The sequence below is a fragment of the Akebia trifoliata genome, chromosome 14, assembly GCF_017979445.1.
Source record: "Akebia trifoliata isolate Shusen 1 chromosome 14, ASM1797944v1, whole genome shotgun sequence".
Lineage (NCBI taxonomy): Eukaryota > Viridiplantae > Streptophyta > Magnoliopsida > Ranunculales > Lardizabalaceae > Akebia > Akebia trifoliata.
The window spans coordinates 15975648-16003023 of record NC_141388.1 but is presented as its reverse complement, the minus strand read 5'-3'; the positions used below and the strand labels follow the sequence as shown (position 1 = coordinate 16003023).

Sequence of the window (27376 nt, the reverse complement as noted above, 5' to 3'; positions counted from 1 at the left end):
GGTAAAATCGAGAAAAAATCGAACTAGGGTTTGGACCATGTAAGTGTTCCTACTAGGTGTTGTTCTCTTATGATATAATAAAATACCAAGTTAAATTAAAATAACAAAACACCAAACCATATATTAAATTACAACAAGTAACCAAAGGTCTTCTATACAGTCAAGGTTTTATATTGTTCAAATTATAAAAATGATGACAATCATGAGTATAAGTTAAGATTCATCAATTGATCAAAATCAATGTCATCATCATTTGCATCCTCATTATCTAACACTTCATCGGTGGTCATCTTCTTTAACTAGTGCATCAAGGTCATCTTTTATTTTATTTTATTTTTCTATTTAATCACAAAGTTTGTGTTTTAATCTTGAAGTTCGTAGGAGTTGAGACTTAATGAAAAAGTCACGATGTAATCACAACTTTTTCAATATGTCGCAGATTTTGGTGACTGCTTACAATTGCTAATTTTTGTACAGGTTTGCCAAGTCTTCACTTTTCGTACATCAAGAATGTTGAACCAGGATTGCCACTATTCCTCTTTAACTACAGTGATAGAAAACTGTATGGAATCTTTGAGGCAGCAAGTCACGGACAAATGAATATTAACCCATATGGGTGGAGTGCAGATGGTTCTGAGAAAACCCAATACCCTGCACAGGTATTATTTGGGTTAACCTTTTTTTTCTCCCGTTTTGAAGGATACATTTGTGATTTACCGAGTCATAGTGAAGTGAAGACACATGTTTTCTAATTGTATGATGTTTTCCTGTCCTAGGTCCGTGTCCGTGTCCGGATGCAATGCCACCCATTAATGGAAGACACTTACAAGAAAATTATAAATGACAACTACTACAGTGCGAGCCACTTCTGGTTTGAACTTGACCATGCCCAGACAGGTGGAATAATTTCGTTGTTTGAGTCTTCACCTTCTAGTAGCTCTGCTTTTGGCTTCATTCGTAATGCTCCCTACCGAAGAACTCTTCAAGCGGTTCCTATTCACGATACACGATGTGAAGATGCAGCTTCACAGGCATTAGTTCCAACGGTTTTGGCTCATCCTAATCATTCTAATGGTGAATCCCAGTTTCCAGTTGGATCTGCCAAGATTGCATCCACGTGGAACATCCCTTTCAAAGTGAACCCCGATTCTTATGCGAGAATTGAAGATCAAGGTTTTAAAGGTTCAGTGTCGGAATTTGAGTGCAACATACCTTTCAAAGTGAACTCCGATTCTTATGCAAGAATTGAAGATCAAGGTTTCATGGGATCAGCGTCGGAGGCTGATTCTGCTCATTTAGATCAATTCAATTTTGAAGCCGGGCCTTTAGTTAACACTCCTTGTTTGGATGGAGAAAATCAAACGTTGGAAACTCTCTCAGATAAAGAGAGATTAGAAAACAAGGAGGAGCTTATTTACTGTAAGCTTAAAAAGTTGGCTCTTGACAGAGGACATTCAAATTCTTCTCTAGAGGGTTTGGACGAAGATATTGATTTTCCTTGTGTGAAGAATGACATGCCTTTCGAGGATGAGTGTTCTCCCACGGAACCTATTGCTTCAGAGAAGTATGAAGAGGCCAACACAAACACATCTGATCATCATTCAACAATTGACCAGGTAATTAAGGTTGAAGGTTGTCTTGACCCACTTTAGTTCTGCACTAGAGTTTACCCGTGCCTACGGCAAGGACATCCTCTTTGTGGTTTAGGGGATAAAAGAGGAAAAACAATAAATTTGAAAGAGTATTATTGGAAAAGGAGAAGAGGAAAAACAATATAGAAATTTGTAGGGGTGTTTTTGGAAAAGGGTAGAAGAAAAAAGACAATAAAAGAGAGAAGACAAAGGATGAGGGACAACCATCGAGATACGTTGTTTATGAATTATAACTCTTGAGACAAAGGAGTGGGGTCTATTTTTGTGTTTTATTATATAGATTAGAGTTCACCTTGCCTACGACACGAGCATCCTCTCTTGGGTTAAGGGGGTAAAAGTGAAAAAAATAAAGTTGGGAGTAGGTGGTGGCAATTTTAACACGACAAAAAAAAGACGTGGAATCGGTGGGTTTGGGTCAAGCCTAATTGGTTTTGGGGTATTATTGAAATTTTTTAATGTTAAAAGGATGAAAACAATAAAGTGGGTTAAATGGGTAAAAGATAAAATATAGTAAAGTTATGGGGGTGAAGTGTAAAAAAAATAAAGTGGGGCCCACAATACTATAGCTTGATGGGAGGGTTAAGGGCATAAAAGTGAAAAAAATAAAGTTGGAAGGGGTACAAAATGAAAAATAATAAAATAGGTTAAAAGAGGTAAAAGAGAAAATATAATAATAAAGTTAGAGGAGTGAAAATAAACGTGAGGAGTAAAGAGAAAAAACAATAAAGTTGTTAAATTGGGTCCCACACAAAGGTTAGTGTCTCATAATAGTAGCAACTCGGTTTCATTTTATTATATAGATTTTCTTTTAGTTATGATTTGTCTGTTCGTTTTTGTGGTCATTAGTGGCATGTCTTTGACTCTTTATGTAGTTGAAGCAAGAGGTGGGAGAGCTAAAGGCATTTTCAATGGAACAATCCCGAAAGATATGCTCCTTAGAGAAGAAGCTGGTACTTCCCCTCAACATGCTAAAAACTTGATCAAATTTTGCATTTATGTTACTGAGTTTTAAACATCTTTTGGTGATGTTGGCAATCAGTTAAGTTTTAATTAGGGACTGAAAACTGTAGCTCTTTATTTGGTTTCCCCACTAGTAGTGACATATGAGACTGGAGATATTATCAAAATTACATACTATAACTCAACCAGGTATTCAACAAATGTATCAATGTTACCTCTTCAAAGTTGATGTGATGATTTGATCCATGGAGATTGTGATGATATGTAATACTTGGTACTTGTGCATTAAGATAAACCAGTCTTTAATATATGGCTTTGGAATGTGTTGGTTAGAATTACAAAATGATCCTCGTGTTGGAGAGCTCAGAGATTAATTTACATGACTGTTTTATATATTTTTTTCTCTTAAAAGTACTTCTTTTGTTATGATAGTGGTCTCAGTTCAACAATTTCAGAGTACCTTTCAGTCTTTCACTATGTAATTTCTTTGCTGGCAGTTGATGACATTTAGTTAATTTTCGCTTCCTTCAACTACCTATGCTGCTAAATTGTGGCCCTTGAGTGCTTGAATTTTTAAATGGTCATTTTGAAATTTTTACCAATGTATTTGTGTTACTTGTATTGGCGCGTGGTAATTTTTTCTATAAAAAAAAAGGTAATTTCCCATGATGATTTTCAAATAATATTAATTATCCTTGTTCTTAGAAATTAAATGTGCACATTATGTTTTAGTTTTTATTATCTTACCAACACTTATGTTTTCTTCTTTTTGTTGTCATTGCCACCAGAGCTTGAAATAGGCTTTTAGCTTCTTGTAGATAATTTGTGTGATAGGTTTGTGATAAAGGGTTGTAAATTGTGATGCCTATAAATGTTAATACATTATATTCATCTTTTTCATTCTTGGATGGATTGAAACTAATTTAGCTCATCATTTCAGGCTGAGTCGGACACAAAACTCCATCAATTAAAATGCCGTGTGAAGCTGTTGGAATCTCAGTTGGGTCTTTCCACGACATGTGTTGATGAACCACCAAGCAATTTTTGTGATACAGAACCACATGAATCCTTTGATGAACTCAGTTTGGGTGCTGAGTTATTGTTTATAGTGGGGGGATATGACAGCAAGTCATGGTTGTCAACTCTAGAATGCTATTCACCTATTACTGATGTCATGAAATCTCTCATGCCAATGAGTTCAGTTCGTGCAAATTCCTCAGCAGTCACACTACATGGTAAAGTCTACGTTTTCGGTGGTGGAAATGACAATTCATGGTATGACACAGGTATTGGTTATTACTCTTTTCTTTGCTCCTCTTCAATAACTTCTTTATTTTCTTTGAAAGGCTTTGACACATTTTTTACTTCTATGAAGTTGAAGCTTACAACCCGTTGAGTAATGAATGGATCTCTTGTCCTCGACTAAATGAGAGGAAAGGATGCTTAGCAAGTGCTACATTAGATAACAAGATCTTTGCAATGGGTGGTGGCAATGGAGTCGAATCCTTTTCAGATGTAGAAATGTTTGACCCGGCCCTTGGACGGTGGATTCGTATTCAATCAATGCTGCAAAAGGTACTTTCATTTGTATTCCAGTCACACATTTATGTTTTTCTTACAGAAATGTGGCTATGACTTCCTAGTGTGGGCACTTTGAAAGCTTAAGTTTCCAAATACACAGTTGATGGATAAATTTGCATCAGCCCGATAGCAAATCATAAGATTTTCTTCTTAAAGTCTATAATTTGGTTTGAATTGAAATTAGTGGAAAGATTTATGTGATTCGATTATAATCCTGTTTGATAGTTATCTACGTGATTCACACTTGCATGATAGAATGGAGCACGTTTCATGATTGTTTACGATTTCATGGATTCAAAATTAGTTCCCTTATGGATTGAGGGCTGTCTAACATACTAAGTCCGACTTCTTGTAATAAAATACATTGAGTGCTTCTTAATTTGACAATTGGATGCGTTATGTCGCTCTCATCTCCATTTTTTTTTTCTTGCTAGTTGTAGTAATTAAAATAATTGGAAGAAAAAGACACTTACTTGAGAGGTCAAGCTTAAGGAGGGTTTGTTGAGCAGGAATAAAAGTAGAGATTTTGTATTAGTGATTCCCTTGGAACACCTTATTTCCTCAAGTATTTGCCTCAAATTTCTCCTTTCAAAGGATATGGACTTGAAATTGATCCTTCAGACAAACCTTTAATTTCTTTAGTAGTGCCTACAAATCTCTAATGGTATTTGTTAATGTTAAAATTTGGATGTGGCATTTTTCTGTGTTTAAAGAAAATTTTATTTATCTATTTATTACACAAAAGAGATACACACATATGCCATATATGCAATAGAGAAACACAGATACACACATGTAATCTAAATTTGTTATCTTGTTTGGTCTAATTTTGCAATTGAACTGTTTTGTGTTACTAGAGAAAGAACCTGAAGTGTAGCTACTCGACGCCCAATTAATTGAGACCCAGATTAAGTTACAGATGTAACTCTCAATGTTTGAAACCCAAGAACACTTGTTTACTATGCAACAATTTGGCAAGTTTTGTTCTACTTGATTGAGTTTTTGTTGTTGTAAACATGCATACATAAGAGAACTCAAACGAAAGTGAAAAATGTTGTTTTCTCCCATAATTTTTAAAGGTTATAGGGGTTTTGACTTGAGTCAAACACCACTCCTATCTGTTCCTTACTCCATTCTTCCTATCTGATTCCGCTATATTTCATTTTGAGGCAGTATTCTTAGGTTCTAATAGAATGCTAATATTGTATGACAGTCAACAGCTGCATGTGTGTGTGTGTGTGTGTCTAGGCTCCATACATTGGATAACTATGAACGAGCAAAATTAAGTTTGCATAGGCTGGGTAGATGAGTGTGTTGGTGATAGGTAACAATTGCTTGTATTTCTTTAAATATTTGTAGCATGTAGCGTGTGAGGATAGTTTCCGAGGATATCGGGTTCTTGCTTGAAGCCTCCAAAGCAAGATAAAATGTATCCATTTTGTAAAACAATGGAAATGTATTGCTAATCCTTGCTAACCATCACTTATATTTTCTTATGTCTGGTACAATGTAATTGGGAGTGGATGGAGAAAGGAGTTACATGAGGCTTTTATATTTAAGGCACCCAACTAGGAAAGAAAATGGTGTGTCGTCAAACTGCTAGCAGTTCAAGGAGGTGGACGGTGATTGGTCACAATTACCTGTAATTCCATAAACATTTATAACATGTTACATATAAGGAGAGGCTTAGAGGATATCTGGTTTATTGATAATTGTTTCTAATTAACCATTAATTTTATTTTCTTTTTTCCATATATTAAAATTGAGAGTGGAATGAGAAAGGAGTTATAACTTATATGAGACTTTATCTTTTGGTAACAATTATTAGTATTTCTATGAACATTTCTAGCATGTAGCATGTGAGGAGAGTTTTTGAGGATATCTGCAATTGAGTTTACTTCATTAAGTCAGACTATTGTGTTCTGCAGCAATCATTTGCATTTCATTGTTTATATTATCTGATGTATGTGTGAACGGCTTAGTGTAGTTATGGATGAGTCCACGGAGTCTAGGACAAGTAATGATGGAACTATATAGGCATTCAGGTTTTTGGTGCTAGGAGGCTAGTCTGCTGTCTACACATTGTTGACTGTACCCATGGTATACAATGTGGGTGCATTGCTGATAATTGCAGGCTAGTTTATTGTGTTCTGTGCATTTTTGCAAATTGCATGAAAAAAAATAAAATCTAATGTTCAGTTAGGTATGTACTTTTAGAAATTCATTCGGAAACTTTGTGGGGATAGTTTGGTTTGTCAGGGATTATTTTTTGTTTAGGATGTATTTGTTAAGTTCTATCATAATTATTTGGAATCCTTTTAGGTATTGAAGATTCTAGTGAAGCAGCTGCTTGAATACCAAAAGACTTGAAAGTTTTTACGTTAGTTTATTATGCTTACAAAGTAATTCTCCTAGCTTATTACTGTGAAAGTATCAACCGTGGACAGTTCTTGGAGTTTAGCTTATGTTTCAAGGACTTACCTTTCCTAAAAATGTTGTCTTGGATGTGTCATATTGAACTTTTACGAATGTTCTTTTCTCAATTTTTCAACCAAAAGGCAAAGGGAAGAATGCTCCACTATAATGTTCATCTTGTCCTAGAAGCACCTAACCACCTGCCTTTGGAAACTCCAACATTGATTTTTGATAGATCAAAGAGATGCCAAATGTCTCTAAAATATTCTCTACAAAAGCTTTGGCAAATGAAAATGTTTTGTAAAGGTAAAGAAAGGGTTTCGTCTTTTTGCCCGGAACATTTTCATTTGCCCAAAACATTTTTAATTTTCAACTTTTTCCAGGATCCACAAGAGGGTTTCATCCTTTTTTATATACTGGTGATCCTTTCCCTAACTCCTTTCTCTTCCAATTTCTTTTTCATTCATAAATTTATGGTTATTGAAAAAAAAAAAATAAGAGTGATAACCGTCAGCAGATAATATTAAGATAAAGCACTGATAAAAAAAATGATAGTGAAAAAATTGATGGGATTAAATTCTTTTGGATGATTTTCTCACATTATTGTGGAATCGAAGGAGAAACAAATTTCAATTTGAGATTATTTAATTTTTGGCAATGGTGATGGTGTCTGTAATTAAGAATTTGTGGATTTGAGCTTGAATTTTTTTGATTTGTTACAGGCGGGGCATGAGATTATGTTTCTGCTTCTGGCTATCTGCAATTTCTTGTAGTGTGAGTAGATCTTTATGTTGTAAACTGATTACACAGTTTGTTAGACATTAAACTTATATATCAAGAGACCCGAAGCTTTTCCGATATCCAAGCTAACAACAGTGCTTTATAAAAATAGGAGTTCCTTAGATATTTACTTAAATGTGAAATTATTCAAATGCATTGCTTCATTCTTTTATGCATATGAGCTAGAATTTTTTTAGTTCTTTATTTCCTTGACTTTGAGTGCATTTTACTCATGAATGTTCAATCCTCTCAAGTTACGGCTGGAACCTTGGGAAAAAATGTTCTGTTTAAACTAAGGTGCTGATTGATGCTGAATCCCTTCTAATGTTTCTTGTTTATTCTTTCCAGCGATTTGCTACTGCTGCAGTAGAGCTTAATGGTGTGCTTTACGTTACCGGGGGATTTGATGGAAATGATTATTTGAAGTAAGCCATCTTTTTTACCGTTTTTCTTTTCCTGATAGTTTATGCTTGTAGTCAAAGTTCGTTTAAAACTTCTTTAAACTTTTCTTTTAACCACCTCGCATTGGGCATTACATGAAAGGGTGCATAATATATAAAGTATTTTTATTCTTCTTACAGCTGTTTTAGACAAATGAATGTTCAGCAATCAAGGAAACATGCTTGTACATTAAGCGTAATAGTGTTGAGAATGATGAGATGGTTAAGTTTGAAGGCTAAGAAAGACCTAGAAATGAATGCATCTGGGAAAATGTAGGAGCAGTTTGGTAACTAAGGGAAAGTTGATTGAAATAATTTGGTCATCCCCTGTTTTTGGTTCTGCTTGCCCACTATTTCTTTTTCTTATTTATATTTTATAATATTTATTTTACATTATAAATCTAAACAAAGGTTTTGATCACCCTAGAAAAATAACATCATAAATAATATATATAGTAATCTTCGATGGACGGGATAAAAAATTATGCAACGAAGACCGATAGAAGACTAAGTCAGAAGGAATAAGCAAGTCGTAGGTTCTAAAAAACAAGAGAGAGGGAGAGGAGGGGAGAAATGAGATTTAGAACGGGATTCTTTTAGCCATGAATTCTTTAAAGGTTTAACCTGTTGCGTGACTCTGATCTTTGTTGTCAAAGCGCCTAGGTCTTACCCACTTTAAGCAGGGTTTCAAAAACTGGGGTTAAAAATGATACTTTTATAAAATAATCGTGTATAAATTGCGTTATAAAGGGTATTTAATTATGAGGCGTGTCTAAGATTAAAAAACTAGTAACCTTCTCTTATTATAACAACCAAGATTTGTGAGGGGCATCAAAGTACTTCATCATTGTGGTTATGTTGTTTTCATTTTTCTTACATATTAGTTGTGTTGTCTTATAAGTTTGCTTAGTAGTTGGTAACTTTGTATTGTTTTAGTAATGACATTTACATTATTTTATTACTCTTTTTTGCATGACCTTTAATATCTAAAAAAATTAAAACCTTTTTTTTTTCTCGCTAAAGCTTCGCCTGGGCCCCGCTTAGGCCCCATCTAAGGCTTTTAACAACGTTGCACCTGATAACAAAATAATTTGGTTTTCAAGCCGCTTGAATCTCTCTCATGCAGTAATTTAGGTTATTGTAATAACCATGACAAAATAAATGAATAAAGCCTGTTTGGCGCCTTCCAAATATTTGATAGTCACTCCTCACTTCTATTGCAGATCAGCTGAACGATTTGATCGCAGGGAAGCTTCCTGGTCCAAGCTTCCATGCATGAACTCAAGTAGGGGATGTCACTCCTTGGTAATTTTGAATCATAATATGTAAGTGCACTTTTTTTTTTTTTTTAACATGCTTGAGTTGTTGGCATCGGTGTGATTTTTGGCACTGTATTGATGCCTGTACATGGAACCCTGTGCTAGGCATCCTGAATCAGTTTTCTCTATACAACATGATATGCCACATTGCTCAGCTGGGGCCATGCTGCATCATAACAGACATTTAGGGGGACTTTTGGTTCGGATTGTAGAGCCTGATTCTTGATCTGATTAGGGATTATCAAAATCAGATTGTAGAAACTGATTTCTTGAATCTAAAATCTCGTTTGGTTAACGCTGTTTCTAAAAGCTAATCTTGCGGGAAAAAATTACCCAATTGCACAACCTAATACTGAAAATGAAAGAAAAAAAATATTTGTCCCATAGACTGAAGACAATGGATTTTTGACAGGAAAAATCAAAGAGTTTTTGATAGACATTGAAAAAGAGGGCATTTTGGTTATTTTCTTCTAGTTTTTAAGTTTATTATATGATAAATTTGGGGGTCCAACTCAAAATCAATTGGCAATGAGTGGAGAGGCTCGAGAGCTTATAAGGAGAGAGACAATGCAATTTGTGTCCGATTTGGGACTAAACTAAACACACCCCCGTAGAGGTGGGCCGGACTGGGCCAAAGTACGTGGAGATATGAATTGGGTGACATGGAGACCCGCTCTGATACCATGATAAATTTGGGGGTCCAACTCAAAACCAATTGGCAATGAGTGGAGAGGCCTAGGAGCTTATAAGGAGAGAGGCAAGGCAATGAGTGTCCGATATGGGACTAAACTCAATATGCGCTGCACATGTGGGCTGGACTAGGCCAAAGCACATGGAGATATGAACTAGGTGACGTGGAGGAGAGCAAGGTCCACTTTGATACTGTGATAAATTTAGGGGTCTAACTCAAAATCAATTGGCAATGAGTGGAGAGGCCCAGGGAGCTTATAAGGACAGACAAGGCAATTTGTGTCTGATGGATTAAACCCAAAGAATTGTGATGGTTTTGTATTTTTATATACAAAATTGTTATTATTATTATTATAGGGATTCTATAGGCACACCAACTTTTTATAAGAGTACCCAAATCACCAATAATTAGCACAGGTATTGGGAGTAAATGTTGGTGTGGCAATAAAAGCTCTCTATTATTATTATTGTTGTTGTTGTAGTTAATTATAATTATATTGATATTATTTTTAAGTTATTATTATTATTATTAACACTATAATAATAATAATGTTAATAATAATAATAATAACAAAAAAATTTGATCGGTAAGTTTGGGTTTTAGGGGATCTCACCCCTTTTATTAAAATTTATTATTATTATTATTATTATTGCAAGATGTATTTCAAGATCATCGTAAGTGGATAATATGTGAGAATCAAGAGAAATGGCCTAAGAAGTGTTTCTGATTCTCCATGTTTCTGAGTTTCTGATTGCGAAAAAAACCAAGTTGATAATCTGAACCAAACGATATATTGGATTCTATAATCTGATTATGAGCAAGAATCAATTTTATTTTTTTTGATCAGTAAAAGTCATTTCATTAAGGCGGTTGAGAAGACCAATGAAAAGAAACAATACAAGAGCCCCTGTAGTTTTTCCATTTGAATTTATCATTTTTATCTTTATTGTTGTAAATATATTTTTTTCTAGTGACAGAAAAAAGAAACAAATATTTTGAGCTAATGCTTGATCTTCTGGAGTAAAATAATCAATTAAATGCATGGCTCTTGGATGGAAACCTGCACGAACCATACTTTCTCGTACCTGTTTTAGATCTATTCAGATATGCCCTAAGGATGTTACATGATGGACAATTTTCCATTGCAGATACGCATTGGGCGGTTACGATGGAACGAAAATGGTTCCAAGTGTAGAGGTATTCGATCCTCGCATGGGCTCATGGATGGCAGGTGATGAAATGAATCAGTCTAGGGGTTATTCTGTTTCAGCGGTCATTGGCAAGACAATTTATATTATTGGCGGGCTGAAAGAAGACAATAACATTGCCAACACGGTAATTGATTACATACCAATTTTTCTTTGACATTTGATATTCTTCTCAATGTCATCCATTAGTTCTTAATTTTTATATTTAAATGACAGGTCGAGTGTTACAAGGAAGGCCATGGTTGGTCAGTAACCAACCTGAAAGGCATCGGTAAAAGGTGTTTCTTCTCTGCCACTCTTTTATAAGGTCATGTAGGATTCAGAGAAAATATAGATTATACATGGATGGTCGGTCACCAATTTTGCCGTTTATATAATCTGTAATCCTGTAAGTCTTCTACTTCATTTCCTCTTCTGCTTTTAGGTGCATGAGATTCCTGTAAATGCTGTTAGTTTTCTTAGTCTGCATTAGAAATTTTGGAGAAAAACAAGTATAAGATCCATAGTGAAGGTTCACTGTTAGACTTTCTCTGTTGCCACTGATTTTGATTTGCATTCTTCCATGTCTGGTTTATTGCTATCTTACATTCGTTTTATACGTATGGCACTCAGCAGACCAATCCAAAAAGAGAGCTTCAATTGCTACAACTTTTACTAACGGCACCCCAAGATGCGTGCTAATTCTTTGGTGATTTACATATGAATTGGGGTGGTGTTAGCCTAAGTCGGTGTGGCAATAGAATTCTTGAGAATCAAGTAGTAAAATCGAATGATCAACTGCAATTATGTTATTTGAATGGTATATCAAATTTCTGTTTGGCTGATATTTAAGTCAAATTGATGTGGCCATTAGGTTTAGAATAGTTCGAACAACATGATTTAGATTGTAATCATTCTTAAAACAGAATCATGATAGAAAAGTTAGGAATCCTTGATCTTCGTACCAATTGGTTGATAAAAAATAAAATTTTTTGTTTACAATGAGAGTTTGAAAAATCCATCCACACCATTAAAACTATCAAAATGATTTTGTTTTTGTATTTTTGTTTTGTTTCATTATTATTATTGATAGCTGGCGTTGGAGGGACCCCAGACCTTTATTAAAATAAAAAGCTATTATATTCTCATATAATTACAAGAGATATCATAGATGATTTCTAAAAGCTTGCGATCGTTCATGAAATAGAAGTCTTCCACCGCTCCTAGCCTTGCTCAATATCAATTCCATCAAAATCCCCTTGATAATAAATTTTATAATCTACCTTTACATGCTTGAAATAAGATCGTATATATATATATATGGGTCCCGTTCACCATCCTACGCTTTATCAAATGTGTTTTGTCCTACATGAGTTAGAAGTTTTGGAATAGGTTGATTTTTGGTGAGGATGATCTCTATGGTGAGGAGATCGTCCTCACCAAAAATCAGTCCATTCCAAAACTTCTAACCCCATAAAAAATGGTTTACAAAAAATGGACGGTCCACGATTTATCAACTTGTAAACATGGGGCTAGAAATTTTGGAATGGGCTGATTTTTGGTGAGGACGATCTTCTAATTGTAGAGATCATCTTCACCAAAAATCAGCCCATTCCAAAATTTTTAACCCATGTAGGACAAAACACGTTTGATAAAGTGTAGGGTGTTGAACATTTCTATATATATATATATATATATGGGGACGGTTCAGCAGCCCTAAAGTTTGCCAAGTTTTGTGCCAAACATTTTCAAAATATGGGTTAGAAGCTTTAGAATGAGCTGATTTTTTGTGAGGATGATCTCTATGATGAGGAGATCATCCTCACTAAAATCAGCCTATTTCAAAACTTCTAATCCCATCAAAAGTGATTTATAAAAATTGGACGATCCACGATTCTTCAACTTATAGACTAGGGTTAGAAGTTTCAAAATGAGTTGATTTTTTATGAGGATGATTTCTACGGTAACTTCTAACCCCATCAAAAGTGATTTACAAAAAATGTTTGGCACCAAACTTGGCAAACTTTAGGGCTGCCGAACCGCTCCCTATATATATATATATATATATATATATATATATATATATATATATATATATATATATATATAAAAGTACACTAGATCAATGGAGTGTTACCCTCTGATTAATAGTCAAAGTACAAAACGATGATAGTGTGTGTAGCTTTCTTCTTTCTAGATTTCGTACTTGATCGATTGAAAATGTTTTTTTGATGGTGATTTTGTTATGTTTGATCTTTTGTAAGATTTTGATATAGATTCTTTTTTGGGCTTCACACTTGATCGGTTGAGAAAAATTTCTTGGTTTCTTAAGAATGGTTTTTAAGATTAATTTTTTTTTTTATATAATAAGAGTCCAAGTCTCTTTTGAAGAATTTGTTTCGTCTCTAGAGGAGAGTTTGAGAGTTTCTTCTTTTCGGAAAGCTCCTATCTTATGATTCAGGAATTTTTTTCAAATGATTTTAAATTTTGATATTTATAGGTTTAGGGTGGAAGGATATTGTCAATTGTGCCCATTTTAAAAATGGATTGTCTACAATTGGTTTAAACACTATTTGTTTATTGGTTCAACCAATTTCAATGGGTTTTGGACCTAACGATGAGTCAAGCCGTTTGTTGGATGTATGAACTCGATACTTAATGTGGATCACTTGGACTTGTTGGATCGTGGGTTTTATTTGCAAAAAACTAAACGTTATGAGGCATGTTCCAATTAATGGTTGTTTCAACTCACAGAAAATGAGGTTTTAGTAGCTTAGGCCCTGTTCTTTTGGGCTTTAGGAGGCAGTTTTTTTGTTTTTTTTATTTTTAAGTCAAAAAAATCAGATAAATAATGTTTGTTTGGACTTTTTTGACTCTTGTGGATTTCAATTGAAATCCAAAAATAGCTTATCGCTCAAGAGGAGTTTTTTAAATGATTTTTGCGAGAAGTAAAAAATGTAAAATGACTCAAGTGTAGTTACCAAAATACATTTGATCTTTAATCAAATTTTCAACCAAACTTAACCATAAAAAATAAAAAAAAAATTACCAAAATACCTTTCATCTTTAATCAAATTTTCAATCAAACTTAACTTTAAAAAATAAAAAATTACAAAAATACCCTTCATTTTTACCAAAATACCTTTCATCTTTAATGAAATTTTCAATCAAACTTAACCTTAAAAAATAAAAGGAAAATACCAAAATACCCTTCATGTTTACTACCAAGATCAAAAGTAATTCATCATCACTACTTTATTACCAAAACACCCTTCATCTATATGTGAATATTGGATTGTGTATCATGCAAGTATTTTCTTTATCATATGTTCATTTTTAATAGGAGATGTTATCGAAATTTCGACAGAATTATAAATAAATAAATTTATTTAAATTGAAAGTAATTATTTTTATAATTTTTTAATATAAATTTATTATATTTATATATATTTAGTATAATTATATATTTATTAAGGTATTATGCTAATTTTTGGTGCATTCTATGTATATTATCAACATTAAGGGTACTCTGATTATTTTATCAGAATTCAACAATAAAAAACTGTTAAACGAACATCAATTTCTGACTTATTTGTTTTTGTAACGAACAAGTTTCTACTGGATGTGGCTTTTCAAGTTCTGGACTTCTACTTCTTCCAGAAAATAGCTTTTGGAGCTGGAGTTGGCTTCTGTAAATAACAGACCCTGAAAGTCTAAAGGCATCACGACTCCATCAATTTAACCCAATGAAAACGATGTTTCAACATTCTAAGCTCCAAAGCCAAAAATACTATAAACTTACAGCCCAAAGAAAATAAGAACTTTGAAATGAATTGTAAACTATTGCAAATGCTTGAAGATGAGTTGTAAATTAGTGTATACTCTAAGATGAATATAAATTGCCTCATTCCCCGAAATGAACTAAAATTATATGTAATCCGGGAAGAGAGAGAAGAGAAGGAAACGATAATTGCAAATGAGCCCTTAACAAATGAACACCATTTTCCACGAAGCTCGACGTACTAACATGTAATGGGACATAGAAATCAAAACTCAAACGACATGCCCAAGAAACTACACCATAAGTAAAATTATGAAAATACCCCTAAGACCTTGCCCAAACAAAAGACACTCCAAAAAACCTTGATTTGCACCCCGTTACCTAGAAACTTGTCACTTAGGGTAAAAATAGTCATATTAGAGAAAATGATGTGATCATCCTAAAAAATTCATAAGATTTGTATAAATTATCGAAATTTGGTTAAAAAAATGATAATTTGCCAGTGAACACACATCAAACGACCTCTGTTTTCAACGAAACTTGACAAATTATCACATTTTGACATGTAAAATTCAAAAACTCAGGTATCACACCCAAAATAGAAAATTTTGAAAATACCCCCAATGGGGCCCACATCTCCGTTCTATTCCCGTAGATGAAACAAAGAAAATTCAAAATAGTTTGAAAACGCTACCCCTGCTGTGAAAATGAGCTTTCAAGTCAAATGATACCAAAATCGCTAAAATTAAAGAATTTTATGAAAAATCCTTAAAATTCACAAAATTACGAAAATATACCTTGAAGCATTTCAAATCGACTTCAAGTAATTACTTTTGACAGAAACAACTTCAAAAAAAGATTCAAAATATCGAAAAATCCTAGGAATCACTATAAAAACTCCTCCAAAACTCAATTTTTACTAAAATACCCTTGAAAATTTGTCAAATTACTGAAATGCCCTTCAATTTAGATCCGATCCAGTTATAGGATCCAAAACCCATTTTAAATCCACATTTTACGCTCAAACACGTGGCAGTCCCACTTATTTATTTATTTTCCAACAACCCCAACTAATACCCATGTTTTCTCCTAAATCCCCCTCTTCCAATTCTCTTTCTCTAGATATGGATCGTCCGTATCAGCCATTACTCCCTCACACTCTAATCATGAAATAACTTGGAAGTCCTAATTCTCATCAATCAATCCGTAGGAAACTGTGGGGGAAAATTCTTGAGCACGGACACGTGGCTCGATCAGGGACCAAGATTAATGATTTTGAGGTTGTGGCTCGGTTTATTAACCCCGACGAATGCTTGTATTCGAAGCTCGGAGCTAGGCCATCAGCCAGTGAAGCGGTCCGGGCAACTGCCTCTTAGATCGGTATGACAAGCCTGACAGGCATGCCAGCAATAGACAGCCAGCCCTAACAACCCACGTCATGTCAGGCCAACTCTGACTTTCTCAGAAGTGATGGGGCAGTTGCAACAACTCCTGCAGCTGACATGTCAGGGAGTGGGTTAACTGCCCAAGGTCACCTCAAAGGGATGGCACAGAAATCGAACCAGATAAACGCCTATATAAGGAAGAAAACTTCGAGTAAAAGAGGTTCGAATGCTCCTTCTCTAAACACACTACACTGATCAATTTGGCTAACTTGATCGTCGGAGTGGGCTGTTTTGCAGGTCCCCCGAGCTTAAAGAGAAGGAAAGTGTAGAGCCATTTCGTGCATCTACAATTTGGCGCCGTCCGTGGGAAACTTACAAGGAGAAAAACGACCAACATGGGAAGAGCTAGAGGCGAAAATCGTGGGGAGCCATCAAACCCACTACCAGCAGACTCGCCCCCAAACGCGCCGGATCCAATGCTAGCAATGTACAACTTACTCACGGAGATGAGAGAGGAAATGCGCAGGGGGTTGGAGAAACAAAATGATGAGATAGTGAAAATAAGAAGGGAAAATGAAGAGCTCAGGCAAAGGTTAGGCGAGCGTGCGGAAACCGAGGAAGGCCCAGGGGCAGAGCAGAGTAGCGACCATCCTGTTCGAACGGCAAGAACGGAGGTAGATTGGACTGAAGATTCAGCAGCAGTAAAAACGCAGCAGGGAAGCTCCGAAGTTAAAGAAACCATGACGAGGAAGGAAGTGGAGGAGATGCTCAAAAGGAGGGATGAGGAATTCGCGCGAGGAAAGGATCCCGCGCAAAAGGTACGGAACGCAATTCGGGAACTCAAAGGGACACCATTCTCGCAGGCGATAATGAAGTCAGAACCACCCAGGTCGTTCCACATGCCAAAGTTTGAAACTTATGACGGGACGCGAGATCCCATGGACCATATACTGCACTACAGAAGTCAAATGGTGCTGTACCAAAACGATGATCCGTTGCTCTGCAAGCTGTTTCCGTCAACCTTGAGGCTCGGGGCCATGATGTGGTTCCAGGCCTTACCAGCTGGGTCCATCACGAACTTTTCCGAGCTGGAAGAAACGTTCGTTGGGCAGTTCGTGCACCTGCGAAGGAAGAAGGTTGGAGTTAACACTCTATTTAACCTTCGACAGGAGCCCGGGGAGAGTATTAGGTCGTTCGTAACCCGTTTTCGAACGAGAGCCCTGGACGTAGAGGGCATGGACGAGGCCACAGCTGCGCGGCGTGCATCGCTGCGGTGATCCCGGGAACACGGTTGCATGAGTCCTTGATCAAGTCTGATCCTACTCGTCTAGAAGATTTGTATGCGAAGGTGGAAAAGTACATCCTGGTGGAAGAATCTGTGAAGGGCAGAAGAAGAAGCACCCAGACAGTGGCTAACAGCGAAGGAGGGGTAGACGCTTCAAAGGTACCGACCCACCCCGGAGTGGAAGGAAGTAAGAAAAGGCGGAGAGATTCAAACGAGCAGTCGTGGTGGAAAAGAGGCCGGGTGTATACCCCGCTCAACGAAAAACTATCCGTGATACTGAGGCACATAAGGGGGAGCCCGATTTCGTTCAGCCGCCACGGGGGTATAAGGGGAAACCCGGAAAACCATTCTGCGAGTATCATGAGGCTGAGGATCACCCTACTGAGGACTGCTACAGGCTGCGCCATATCATCCAGGATATGATCGAAGCAGGGAAGCTCAAAGGTTATGTTTCCGCGGGAGGAAGGAGAAGAGAGGAGACTACCGAGAGAGCTGAGCGAAAGCCCGAGCAAAGAAGGCCAGCTAAAGGGGGGCGTCGAGAGACGGAAGAGCGCAGGATAGTTCATACCATCACAGGATTATTAGGGGCCGAAGTGCCGTCTAGGCGGGAGATTCGAGAGAAAGTAAAAAAGATCCAGCATATGGTCGGGGTTAACAGTGTGGCGTCGGGAGTACGGGTAGTTGGAACGACAAACCACGGAGCAGATCCCCGGGCAATCGTATTCACAGAGAGTGACCTAAGGGGGACGGCAGGGCCCCATCAGGACGCGTTAGTAATCGCGCTCCCAGTGGGAAACGTCGAGCTCCGAAGAATACTTGTGGATTCGGGGAGCGCGGTGGACATTCTCTTCCTAAGCGCGGCTAAGAGAATGGGGGTTTCAGGTAGTTTGGAGCCAACGCCGACCCTCGTCTATGGGTTCAACGGTGCCGCTAGCAGTTCGGTAGGAGAAATCACACTCCCGATCTCAGCAGGGTCTAAAGTGGTAATGACAAGATTTGTGGTAATAGATGCAGACTCGGCTTATAACGCGATCTTGGGCCGGAGATGGATACACGAGATGGAAGCAGTCCCGTCTACCTATCATCAAGTTATTCGTTTCCCGGGTAAGGAAGGAATAATGGAAATCAGGGGAGATCAGGAGATGGCGCAGAGGTGTTTTCACCTGGCTTTGAAGCAAGACCGAGGCCCTGAGGCCGTCCCACCGAAGAAGAGAAAGGTAACTCCAACTGTTAATGAATCTTCGTAGCAATTACAGAAGCAGCCGCTGCGCGAGCAGCGAGTAACAGTTGAGGAAGTCGAAGCCGTGGATCTCGGGGGCGATGGAGGACAGATAGTTAGCGTTGGTACCACGATGTTGCAGGAGGAGAGGGCAGCACTACTCCAACTTCTAAGGGCAAACAAGGATGTATTCGCATGGTCATTGGAGGACATGCCTGGGATAGACCCGTCGGTGGCGTGTCATAGATTAAATGTTGATGAAAGCTTCCGACCTATTAGGCAGAAGCCACGGAGGCTGTCGCCGCGCCTCAGGCAGGGGGTGAATGAGGAAATCGAAAAGCTTTTGAAGGCCGGGTTTATCAGGGAAGTAGAGTACCCAGAATGGATAGCGAACATAGTAGCAGTGCCGAAGAAGGATGGAAGGGTGAGAGTGTGCATTGACTTCACGAACCTGAATAAGGCGTGCCCAAAGGATAGCTTCCCGCTTCCACGGATTGATAGGTTGGTCGATGCCACTGCTGGACATGAGAGAATGTCGTTTATGGACGGATATTCGGGGTATAACCAGATCCCCCTAGCAGAGGAAGACCAGGAACGAACATCGTTCATCACCGAGCAAGGGCTGTTCTGTTTTAAAGTTATGCCGTTCGGTTTGAGAAATGCCGGGGCAACCTACCAGAGACTCGTGACAAAAATGTTCGAAGGATTGATCGGGAAGATTGTGGAGGTATATATCGACGATCTGTTGGTAAAAAGCAAGAGAGCGGGAGACCATCTGGCAGACCTTAAGCAAACATTTGACCGGCTGAGGAGTTTCAAAATGAAGTTGAATCCGAAGAAGTGTGTCTTCGCCGTTTCCTCTGGGAAATTCCTCGGGCACATTATCACCAGGAGAGGTATCGAGGCAAATCCAGACCAGATCCGGGCGTTGGTAGAAATGCCGAGCCCCGCTAACCAAAAGCAGGTGCAGAAGTTGGCAGGGAGAATAGCTGCGCTGAACAGGTTTATCTCCAGGGTATCCGATCGATGCCGCCCGCTCTTCGCGTTATTGCAGAAGGAGAAGAATTTTGCATGGAGTACGGAGTGCGAGGTAGCCTTTAGCGACCTAAAGAGGTATTTGGGGCAGCCACCGATCCTTAGCTCTCCGGAAGAAGGAGAGGAGCTGGGGATTTATCTGGCGACCAGTCCATCATCGGTAAGCTCAGTTCTTTTCAAAGTTGAAATGGGACGGGAATATCCTATTTATTACGTTAGCAAAACATTGGGCGTATCGGAGGTTAAGTACACCAGGACGGAGAAGGTGGGATTGTCGCTCGTTTACTCGGCACACAAGCTCAGGCCCTACTTCCTTTCCCACCGCATCCGAGTTGTGACGGACACCCCGCTGAAAGAGATGATGCACAGATCCGAAAAGTCAAGGAGGATGGCGAGGTGGGCTGTAATCCTCGGAGAGTACGACTTACAATTTGAGTCCCGGACAGCAATAAAGGGGCAGGTATTGGCAGATTTCCTTGCGGATTTCCCGATTGAGGATCCGAACTGGGAAGAGTTGGAAAATGAAGACGAAGGGACGGAAGAAGTGGAGCTATGGGACAAGCAGGCAGGATGGAGAATTTTTGTCGATGGATCGTCAAACTACTCAGGCTCGGGGGTGGGAATAGTAATTGTAACACCGAGCAATGATAGATTGGAAAAAGTCATCAAACTCGGGTATGGGGCATCAAATAATGAAGCTGAGTACGAGGCAGTTATCCACGGGTTGAGGATGGCAAGCGAGTTGAAAATCGGCCGGGTAAAGCTATGTACCGACTCCCAACTTATAGCAAACCAGTGCAACGGGAAATTTGAAGCAAAGGACGAACGCATGGCGAAATACCTGATCTCAGTTAAACGGGAGATTGAGAAGTTCGACCAAGTGGAGATATGCCAGATACCCAGGGATGAGAACAGGCATGCGGACTCGTTGGCTTACATCGCCTCAATGCTAGGAGAGACGGAGGGACGATCTTTACCGGTGGAATACCTGCCTAGAGCAAGCATCGAACATGAAGAGAGGGAGTGCGCACAGGCCGAAAGAACGTCGGGATGGATAGAAGAATTCACTCAGTATCTGCGCTCAAAGGTTCTGCCAGCAGACAGAGGGGAGGCCAAAAAATTGCTTCGGCAGGTCGGAAAGTACACTCTCGTTGGGGAGGAGCTGTATAGAATGTCTTTCGGGGGACCACTTCTTAAGTGCCTTTCTAAGGAAGAGTCTGAGCTCATAATGGCGGAAATCCACGAGGGAATCTGCGGTAATCATTCGGGAGGACGGTCGCTCGCCAACAAGATTATCACTCAGGGCTACTTCTGGCCAAGGATGCAGGAAGACTGTAAGAGGTATGTGAGGACCTGTGATCAATGCCAAAAACATGCCCCCATGCATCTGCAGCCAGCCAGTGAACTCCATCCTATGAAATCACCCTGGCCGTTCTCGATATGGGGAATGGACATTGTGGGACCTCTGCCTCGGGGAAAGGGGGGCAAGCTATTCATCCTAGTAGCCACGGATTATTTTACTAAATGGGTGGAAGCTGTTCCCCTTACGCGGATTCGGGAGGAGGAAGTTATTAAGTTCACATGGGAACACATCATAACGCGCTTTGGGATCCCTTATGCACTGATCTCAGACAACGGAACGCAGTTCAAAGGCAATCGCGTGCAGTCGTACTTCAAGGAATACGGGATCCGGTCGCTGCAATCATCGCCGAGATATCCACAAGGAAATGGCCAAGCTGAGGCATCCAACAAGACAATCCTCGGGAACTTAAAGAAGAAGCTGGCAGAACATAAGGGAAGATGGGTGGACGAGTTGCACAGCGTCCTATGGGCGTACCGGACCACGGCAAGAAGGGCGACAGGTTTCAGTCCGTTCGCACTAACCTATGGAACAGAAGCTGCAATTCCAACCGAGATACAGGTTCCTACTACAAGGACGCTAGTGGCCGAGACAGAATTCAACGACGAAATGGTAGCTCGGAATTTGGATTGGTTGGATGAAACCCGGGAGAGAGTCTTAGAGAGATTGGCACGGTACCAGCAGGTGTTAAAGAGGTCTTATGACCGGAAGGTACATCGTAGGGAATTCAGAGTCGGCGATATGGTGTTACGAAAAGTATTTTCTAATACCAAGGAAATTAATAGTGGGAAGCTCGGCTGCAACTGGGAAGGACCGTATATGGTGCGAAAAGTCGGGGAAAACGGCGCTTACTACTTGGAGACTCCGACCGGTGATGAAATTCAATCACCATGGAATGTATTCAATTTAAAGAAATACTATCAATAAAGTCATCTTTGCTCAACAGCCCTGCTATCTAAGGAAAAGCCTCGGCCCCTCCATAGGAGCCGAGCCCAACTGAGGAGTTGGTTTGAAGGAAAAGCCTTGGTCCCACCATGGGGACCAAGCCCAACTGGGGAGTTGGTCTAAGGAAAAGCCTCGGTCCCTCCATAGGAGCCGAGCCCAACTGAGGAGTTGGTTTGAAGGAAAAGCCTTGGTCCCACCACGGGGACCAAGCCCAACTGGGGAGTTGGTCTAAGGAAAAGTCTCGGCCCCTCCATAGGAGCCGAGCCCAACTGAGGAGTTGGTTTGAAGGAAAAGCCTTGGTCCCACCACGGGGACCAAGCCCAACTGGGGAGTTGGTCTAAGGAAAAGCCTCGGCCCCTCCATAGGAGCCGAGCCCAACTGAGGAGTTGGATTGAAGGAAAAGCCTTGGTCCCACCACGGGGACCAAGTCCAATTGGGGAGTTGGTCTGAAGGAAAAGCTTTAGCTCCTATACGGGAGCCAAGATAAACTATGGAGTCTAGTTCGGAATCGGAGCCCCGGTTCTTTGCTAGCATCAAATCCATGGAAAAATCTTATGATCGAACCTAAGGACTTAGGTATACTAAGCTATTTCGTTTGTTTTTTTTTAAGCAATATGCCTTAACATAAAAGAAAAAGGAAAGAAAGAAGAGAAAGCAAGAAGGGAAGCACAAGAGTCAACGGAAAATATATATATATATATATGTCGGAATTACACACTGTTACAAAATTGTGCTAACAAAAAAAAACGAACGACTACAAGAGAAAAGCTAGGTATCTACTTCGGGCGCGACTTCGGTTTCATCGGGGGCTTGACTCTCGGCAGGAGCAGTCGAATGATTGGCGGGAAGGTCGGGGACCGCGGCCACTGCCACCTCTGGGATCACCTCCGGCTTTTTTGCAGCCGCCTCGGTTCTCCTCAGCTTTGCCTTCAGTTTGTTGTAGGCCGCTTCCCAGGCCTCCTCCGAGGAGTCAAGCTGGGCCTGGAGGGAGTTGAGCTGGTCCTGAAGAGCTCTCTCTTGCTCCGCCTCCTTCGCTTTGATTAGTTCCTCTAATGATGAAATCTTCCCCTCAGCCAAAGCCAGGCGATCCTTATTCTGCTCCAGCTCGGATAGTGCGCTATCCAAGTTTTGTTGGAGTTTTTGGGAGCTGGCCGCAACCATGTCCCTCTCAGCCTGGAGCTGAGTTGTGCGGCCCTCCGCAGATTTGAGGTCTTGCGCGGAGGTGTCGCTAGCCTCGACAAGTTTGGCCATGGCATGTTGGGCCTAACAGGAAGAAAAAGAGGAGCGTTAGAGGCGTACGAACACAAAAAAGTAATATCAAGGTAAAGTAAGAGGCTTACCATAGCCAAAGCTCGGAACGCTTCGTTGCAGAATTTTGCCGAGTCACCAACAAAACTGCGGCGTACTTTTTCAACGTCCCGCGGAAGCGCGGAGGCATCAAAAATAGCCCTAGCTACGGCCGGGTCGGATAAGACCGAGTCCCTATCCGACACCGGCCTTCCCCTGACTGATGGACGTACCATCCAGGGGGTAGGAAGAGGCTGATTCTCTCTTCGGGCCGATCCAGCCGAGGACGTGTGCGATGGCTCGGCTGGATGGCCTGCTTCATCGGCGGCGGGAGGTGGAGGAAGTTGCAGCACCGGCGCTGGCGCTGGGGACCTAGAAGGATGAGGCCCCCTCCTCAGCCTCTTGAGAAGAGGCCGGTGATCTTCTTCTTCTTCGAAAGCAAAGCCACCCACCCTCGGGGCCTCGGTAGGTAGGGTGGGCGCCACTTCCGCAACCTCATCCTCGGAATCGGATCCCAGGACTGGTGGAGGACGCTTGGACTGAAGAGCCATGGACGAAGGGCGGAGTGGTGGTGGTAGAAGCTCGGCAACGTAGCTGAAAAGGTCGGGGTTCGATAACAAGTGCGTTATCACCACCGATTCCCCAGGAAACTTGTCCTTGCTAGGACCTGCGGACATAGCGAAGAGAAGTTAGTTCCGGGAGCCTAATAAATACAGATTATAAAAAGCTGGATAATGGGAACAGAACGAGACTCACCATGAGGATTGAAGGAATGGTGCGTCAAGGGAGGGAGCTCATCCCCGGGAGCGCTCTCCCACTGCCCGGACAGCTTAATGGGGAATAAAAACCATTCCTTATCTGAGTCGGGAAGCTCGATCAAGGACGGCTTCCCTCTCCTCTTGGAAAGGTAGAAGAAGCCCGGCCTACTCGGGCATTTTTTAAGGGCAAACTGGGCCCTAATATCCGCTAGGCCGAGTTGCAGACCTTCATCCAGCCTCTCATTCATTAGCTCGAAGGCATGGATGAGGCGGAAGAAGTTCCCGCTCATCTGGCCTGGAGCCCTCCTAAAGAAGTTCAGGACCTCTCGAGTTAACCTACTAAGGGGAACTCGGAGGCCAGCCTTCAACTGCCCCCAGTATACCACCAAGGTATCTGGGGGGCATTCGCGCTGGACAGAAGTCTCGTCCACATAGGACAGACTCACGCCGCTAGGGATACCGAAAGTATCCCGGACGGTGTCCAGTGGAGGGCGAGCAGGGGAATAGGTTTTCCCCTTGGCCATTTAGAAGAGAGAAGGTGAAGGGGCAGAGGAGAGAGGAGGGACCTTGACCGGGTTACCTCTACGCTGCGTCTTTCTGAGAGGAAGGTTAGTAACTCCTGGTCCCTGGACAGCGATTGGCGGAATGGCACAGCGATGGCGCAGCGGAGGCACTATCAGAAACGTACGAAAAGGCTGAAGGGCTGCGAGAGAACGATTGGGCGGAGTAACGGCAAGGCAAGTGAGAGTGAAAATGAAAATGAGGAATGGATTGGGCATTTATAGGCCTGAGAAGCCTAGAGATGCGCGATCGAAATCAACGGCTGGGGCCTCTTAAGCCATAATGATGAGACATTAATTGCTGGAAGATCCGATATGACCGTTCGAAATCCGCACATGGATCGAGCCATTAACCGGGCGCCACGTGTACTCTGTAATAATTGCGCCGTTTAAACCAACAGACAAGGCGCGAACTGCGATAATAGCCCAACCGACCGCCGCCCTCGAAAAGTGAGAAAGCTAAGTAACGATTCGCCATAAAGATATCATTAATCTTAGCTGAGACCCAATGACAGACACCCACGTGTCGGTTTCCTAATTAATTATTAGTATTCCCGAGTACCCGATCATTATGCTCGAGCCCTCGGGAGGGGGTATTGTGGGGGAAAATTCTTGAGCACGGACACGTGGCTCGATCAGGGACCAAGATTAATGATTTTGAGGTTGTGGCTCGGTTTATTAACCCCGACGAATGCTTGTATTCGAAGCTCGGAGCTAGGCCATCAGCCAGTGAAGCGGTCCGGGCAACTGCCTCTTAGATCGGTATGACAAGCCTGACAGGCGTGCCAGCAATAGACAGCCAGCCCTAACAACCCACGTCATGTCAGGCCAACTCTGACTTTCTCAGAAGTGATGGGGCAGTTGCAACAACTCCTGCAGCTGACATGTCAGGGAGTGGGTTAACTGCCCAAGGTCACTTCAAAGGATGGCACAGAAATCGAACCAGATAAACGCCTATATAAGGAAGAAAACTTCGAGTAAAAGAGGTTCGAATGCTCCTTCTCTAAACACACTACACTGATCAATTTGGCTAACTTGATCGTCGGAGTGGGCTGTTTTGCAGGTCCCCCGAGCTTAAAGAGAGGGAAAGTGTAGAGCCATTTCGTGCATCTACAGAAATAATATTCCCCACCATCCAATCTCATTTAGAGACTCGTGCTTTGGAGACCTACAAAAACCCCACAATTCTATTTGACAATGTTGCACACTCTTTCTCTCTCTCTCTTTCCTTCCCTCGCACGTTTGTTTTTTTTTGTTTTAAAAAAAGAACCTTCCCTCTTCGTGTCTCATGGCTGTGTGAGTTAGACCCTCTCTTACACGTTTGTAAAGAGTCAAACTAGCCTCACTAACTTTAGAAGATTTCACATCTTACAAGGGTCGTTCAGTCAAAATATATCACTACATTGTCAATCCAACAACACAGTCCTTCGGGTTTCATTGTAAAAACTCAGATTAAAAATAATAATAATATAGTTTTTGGACTTGATCCGAGGTTTTGAAATGGATGGGACTAATAAAGACACCCGAATTTAAAATTAAAATTTAACGATTAAAAATAATCTTTTTCTAAAATATTTTTTTTTCAAAGTTCTTGGAATTTCTTTGTCTACAACCTTGGCATTGGATCATGTTTTTGGATGCCACAAGGTGATGGACCCAACATGTGTATTAACACATTGGCAATCAACCACCAGTACTGCACTAAATTTCATGAAAAAACTCATATTAAAAAAATATATATATATATTTTTAGGCTTGATTCAAGGTATTTAAAATGGGAAATGTTCAGCACCCTAAGTTTTACCACACTTTAACAAACGTTTTTTGTCCTACATGGGTTAGAAGTTTTGGAATGGGCTGATTTTTGGTGAGGATGGTCTCTATGATTAGAAGATCATCCTCCCCAAATATCATCCCATTCCGAAATGTTTAGCCCCATGTTTACAAGTTGAAAAATCGTGGACCGTCCATTTTTTGTAAATCATTTTTGATGAGGTTAGAAGTTTTGGAATGAGTTGATTTTTGGTGAGGATGATCTCCTCACCATAGATATCATCCTCACCAAAAATCAGCCCATTCCGAAACTTCTAACCCATGTAGGACAAAACGCATTTGTTAAAGTGTGTGGTAAAACTTAGGGTGCCGAACGGGACCCATTTAAAATATACACTCAACGAACTTCCAAATAAAAAATTAAAAATCAACATTAAAAACTGTTTTTTTCAATATATATATTAATAATTTGCATAGATTTGTTTTGTATATTCTTATTAGAGTACAATTAATCTTATCAACTTATTAAGATTTCAAATCCTACTAATGATCCGATGCTACAGGGTTGAAGAGGAAAAAATTCTATACCGTTGAATTTTAATTTTAAATTATGGAGTTGGGTGGACGTTTGATTGCCATCCATTTTCAAAAGATTGGATCACGCCTGCCCAAAAAATTACTATATCTTTAATAGGATTTTTTCCATTATATCTAAGGGTTGTGGTGTTGGATTGTGAATCTGGTAATCCTTTCGAGCTCAAGGACCATATTACGTTAGTAATTTAAGTGTTTTTCATTATTTTATTATGGAAATTATTTAAAAAAAAAAAAACTCATGAACACTGATTTCAATGGAAAAAATACCAAATGTGAGAGGGTATTTTTGGAAATAAAAAAATAAATGTGCGAGGGAAGGAAAGAGAGAAAAAGAGGGTGCAACGTGATCCAATAAGATGGGTGGCC

The 27376-nt window shown here is 40.2% G+C and overlaps 1 protein-coding gene across 6 annotated transcripts in view; it reads left to right on the top strand.

The window, feature by feature from the left end:
* The window catches only part of LOC147386445 (influenza virus NS1A-binding protein), a 40549-nt gene extending 28981 nt beyond the window's left edge, over nucleotides 1-11568 (top strand). For 5 of the 6 annotated variants that reach the window (XM_086424342.1, XM_086424341.1, XM_086424340.1 and 2 more), the window contains 9 exons: nucleotides 478-659; nucleotides 777-1616; nucleotides 2525-2602; nucleotides 3553-3898; nucleotides 3988-4187; nucleotides 7737-7813; nucleotides 9052-9153; nucleotides 10987-11173; nucleotides 11263-11568. In XM_086424342.1, coding sequence (XP_086280468.1) covers nucleotides 478-659; nucleotides 777-1616; nucleotides 2525-2602; nucleotides 3553-3898; nucleotides 3988-4187; nucleotides 7737-7813; nucleotides 9052-9153; nucleotides 10987-11173; nucleotides 11263-11352 — 2102 coding nt within the window. In that variant the 3' untranslated portion in view covers nucleotides 11353-11568. The remainder of the gene's footprint in view (nucleotides 1-477; nucleotides 660-776; nucleotides 1617-2524; nucleotides 2603-3552; nucleotides 3899-3987; nucleotides 4188-7736; nucleotides 7814-9051; nucleotides 9154-10986; nucleotides 11174-11262) is intronic. The other variant, XM_086424345.1, reaches the window with a different exon arrangement.
* The last annotated feature ends 15808 nt before the right edge of the window (nucleotides 11569-27376 follow it).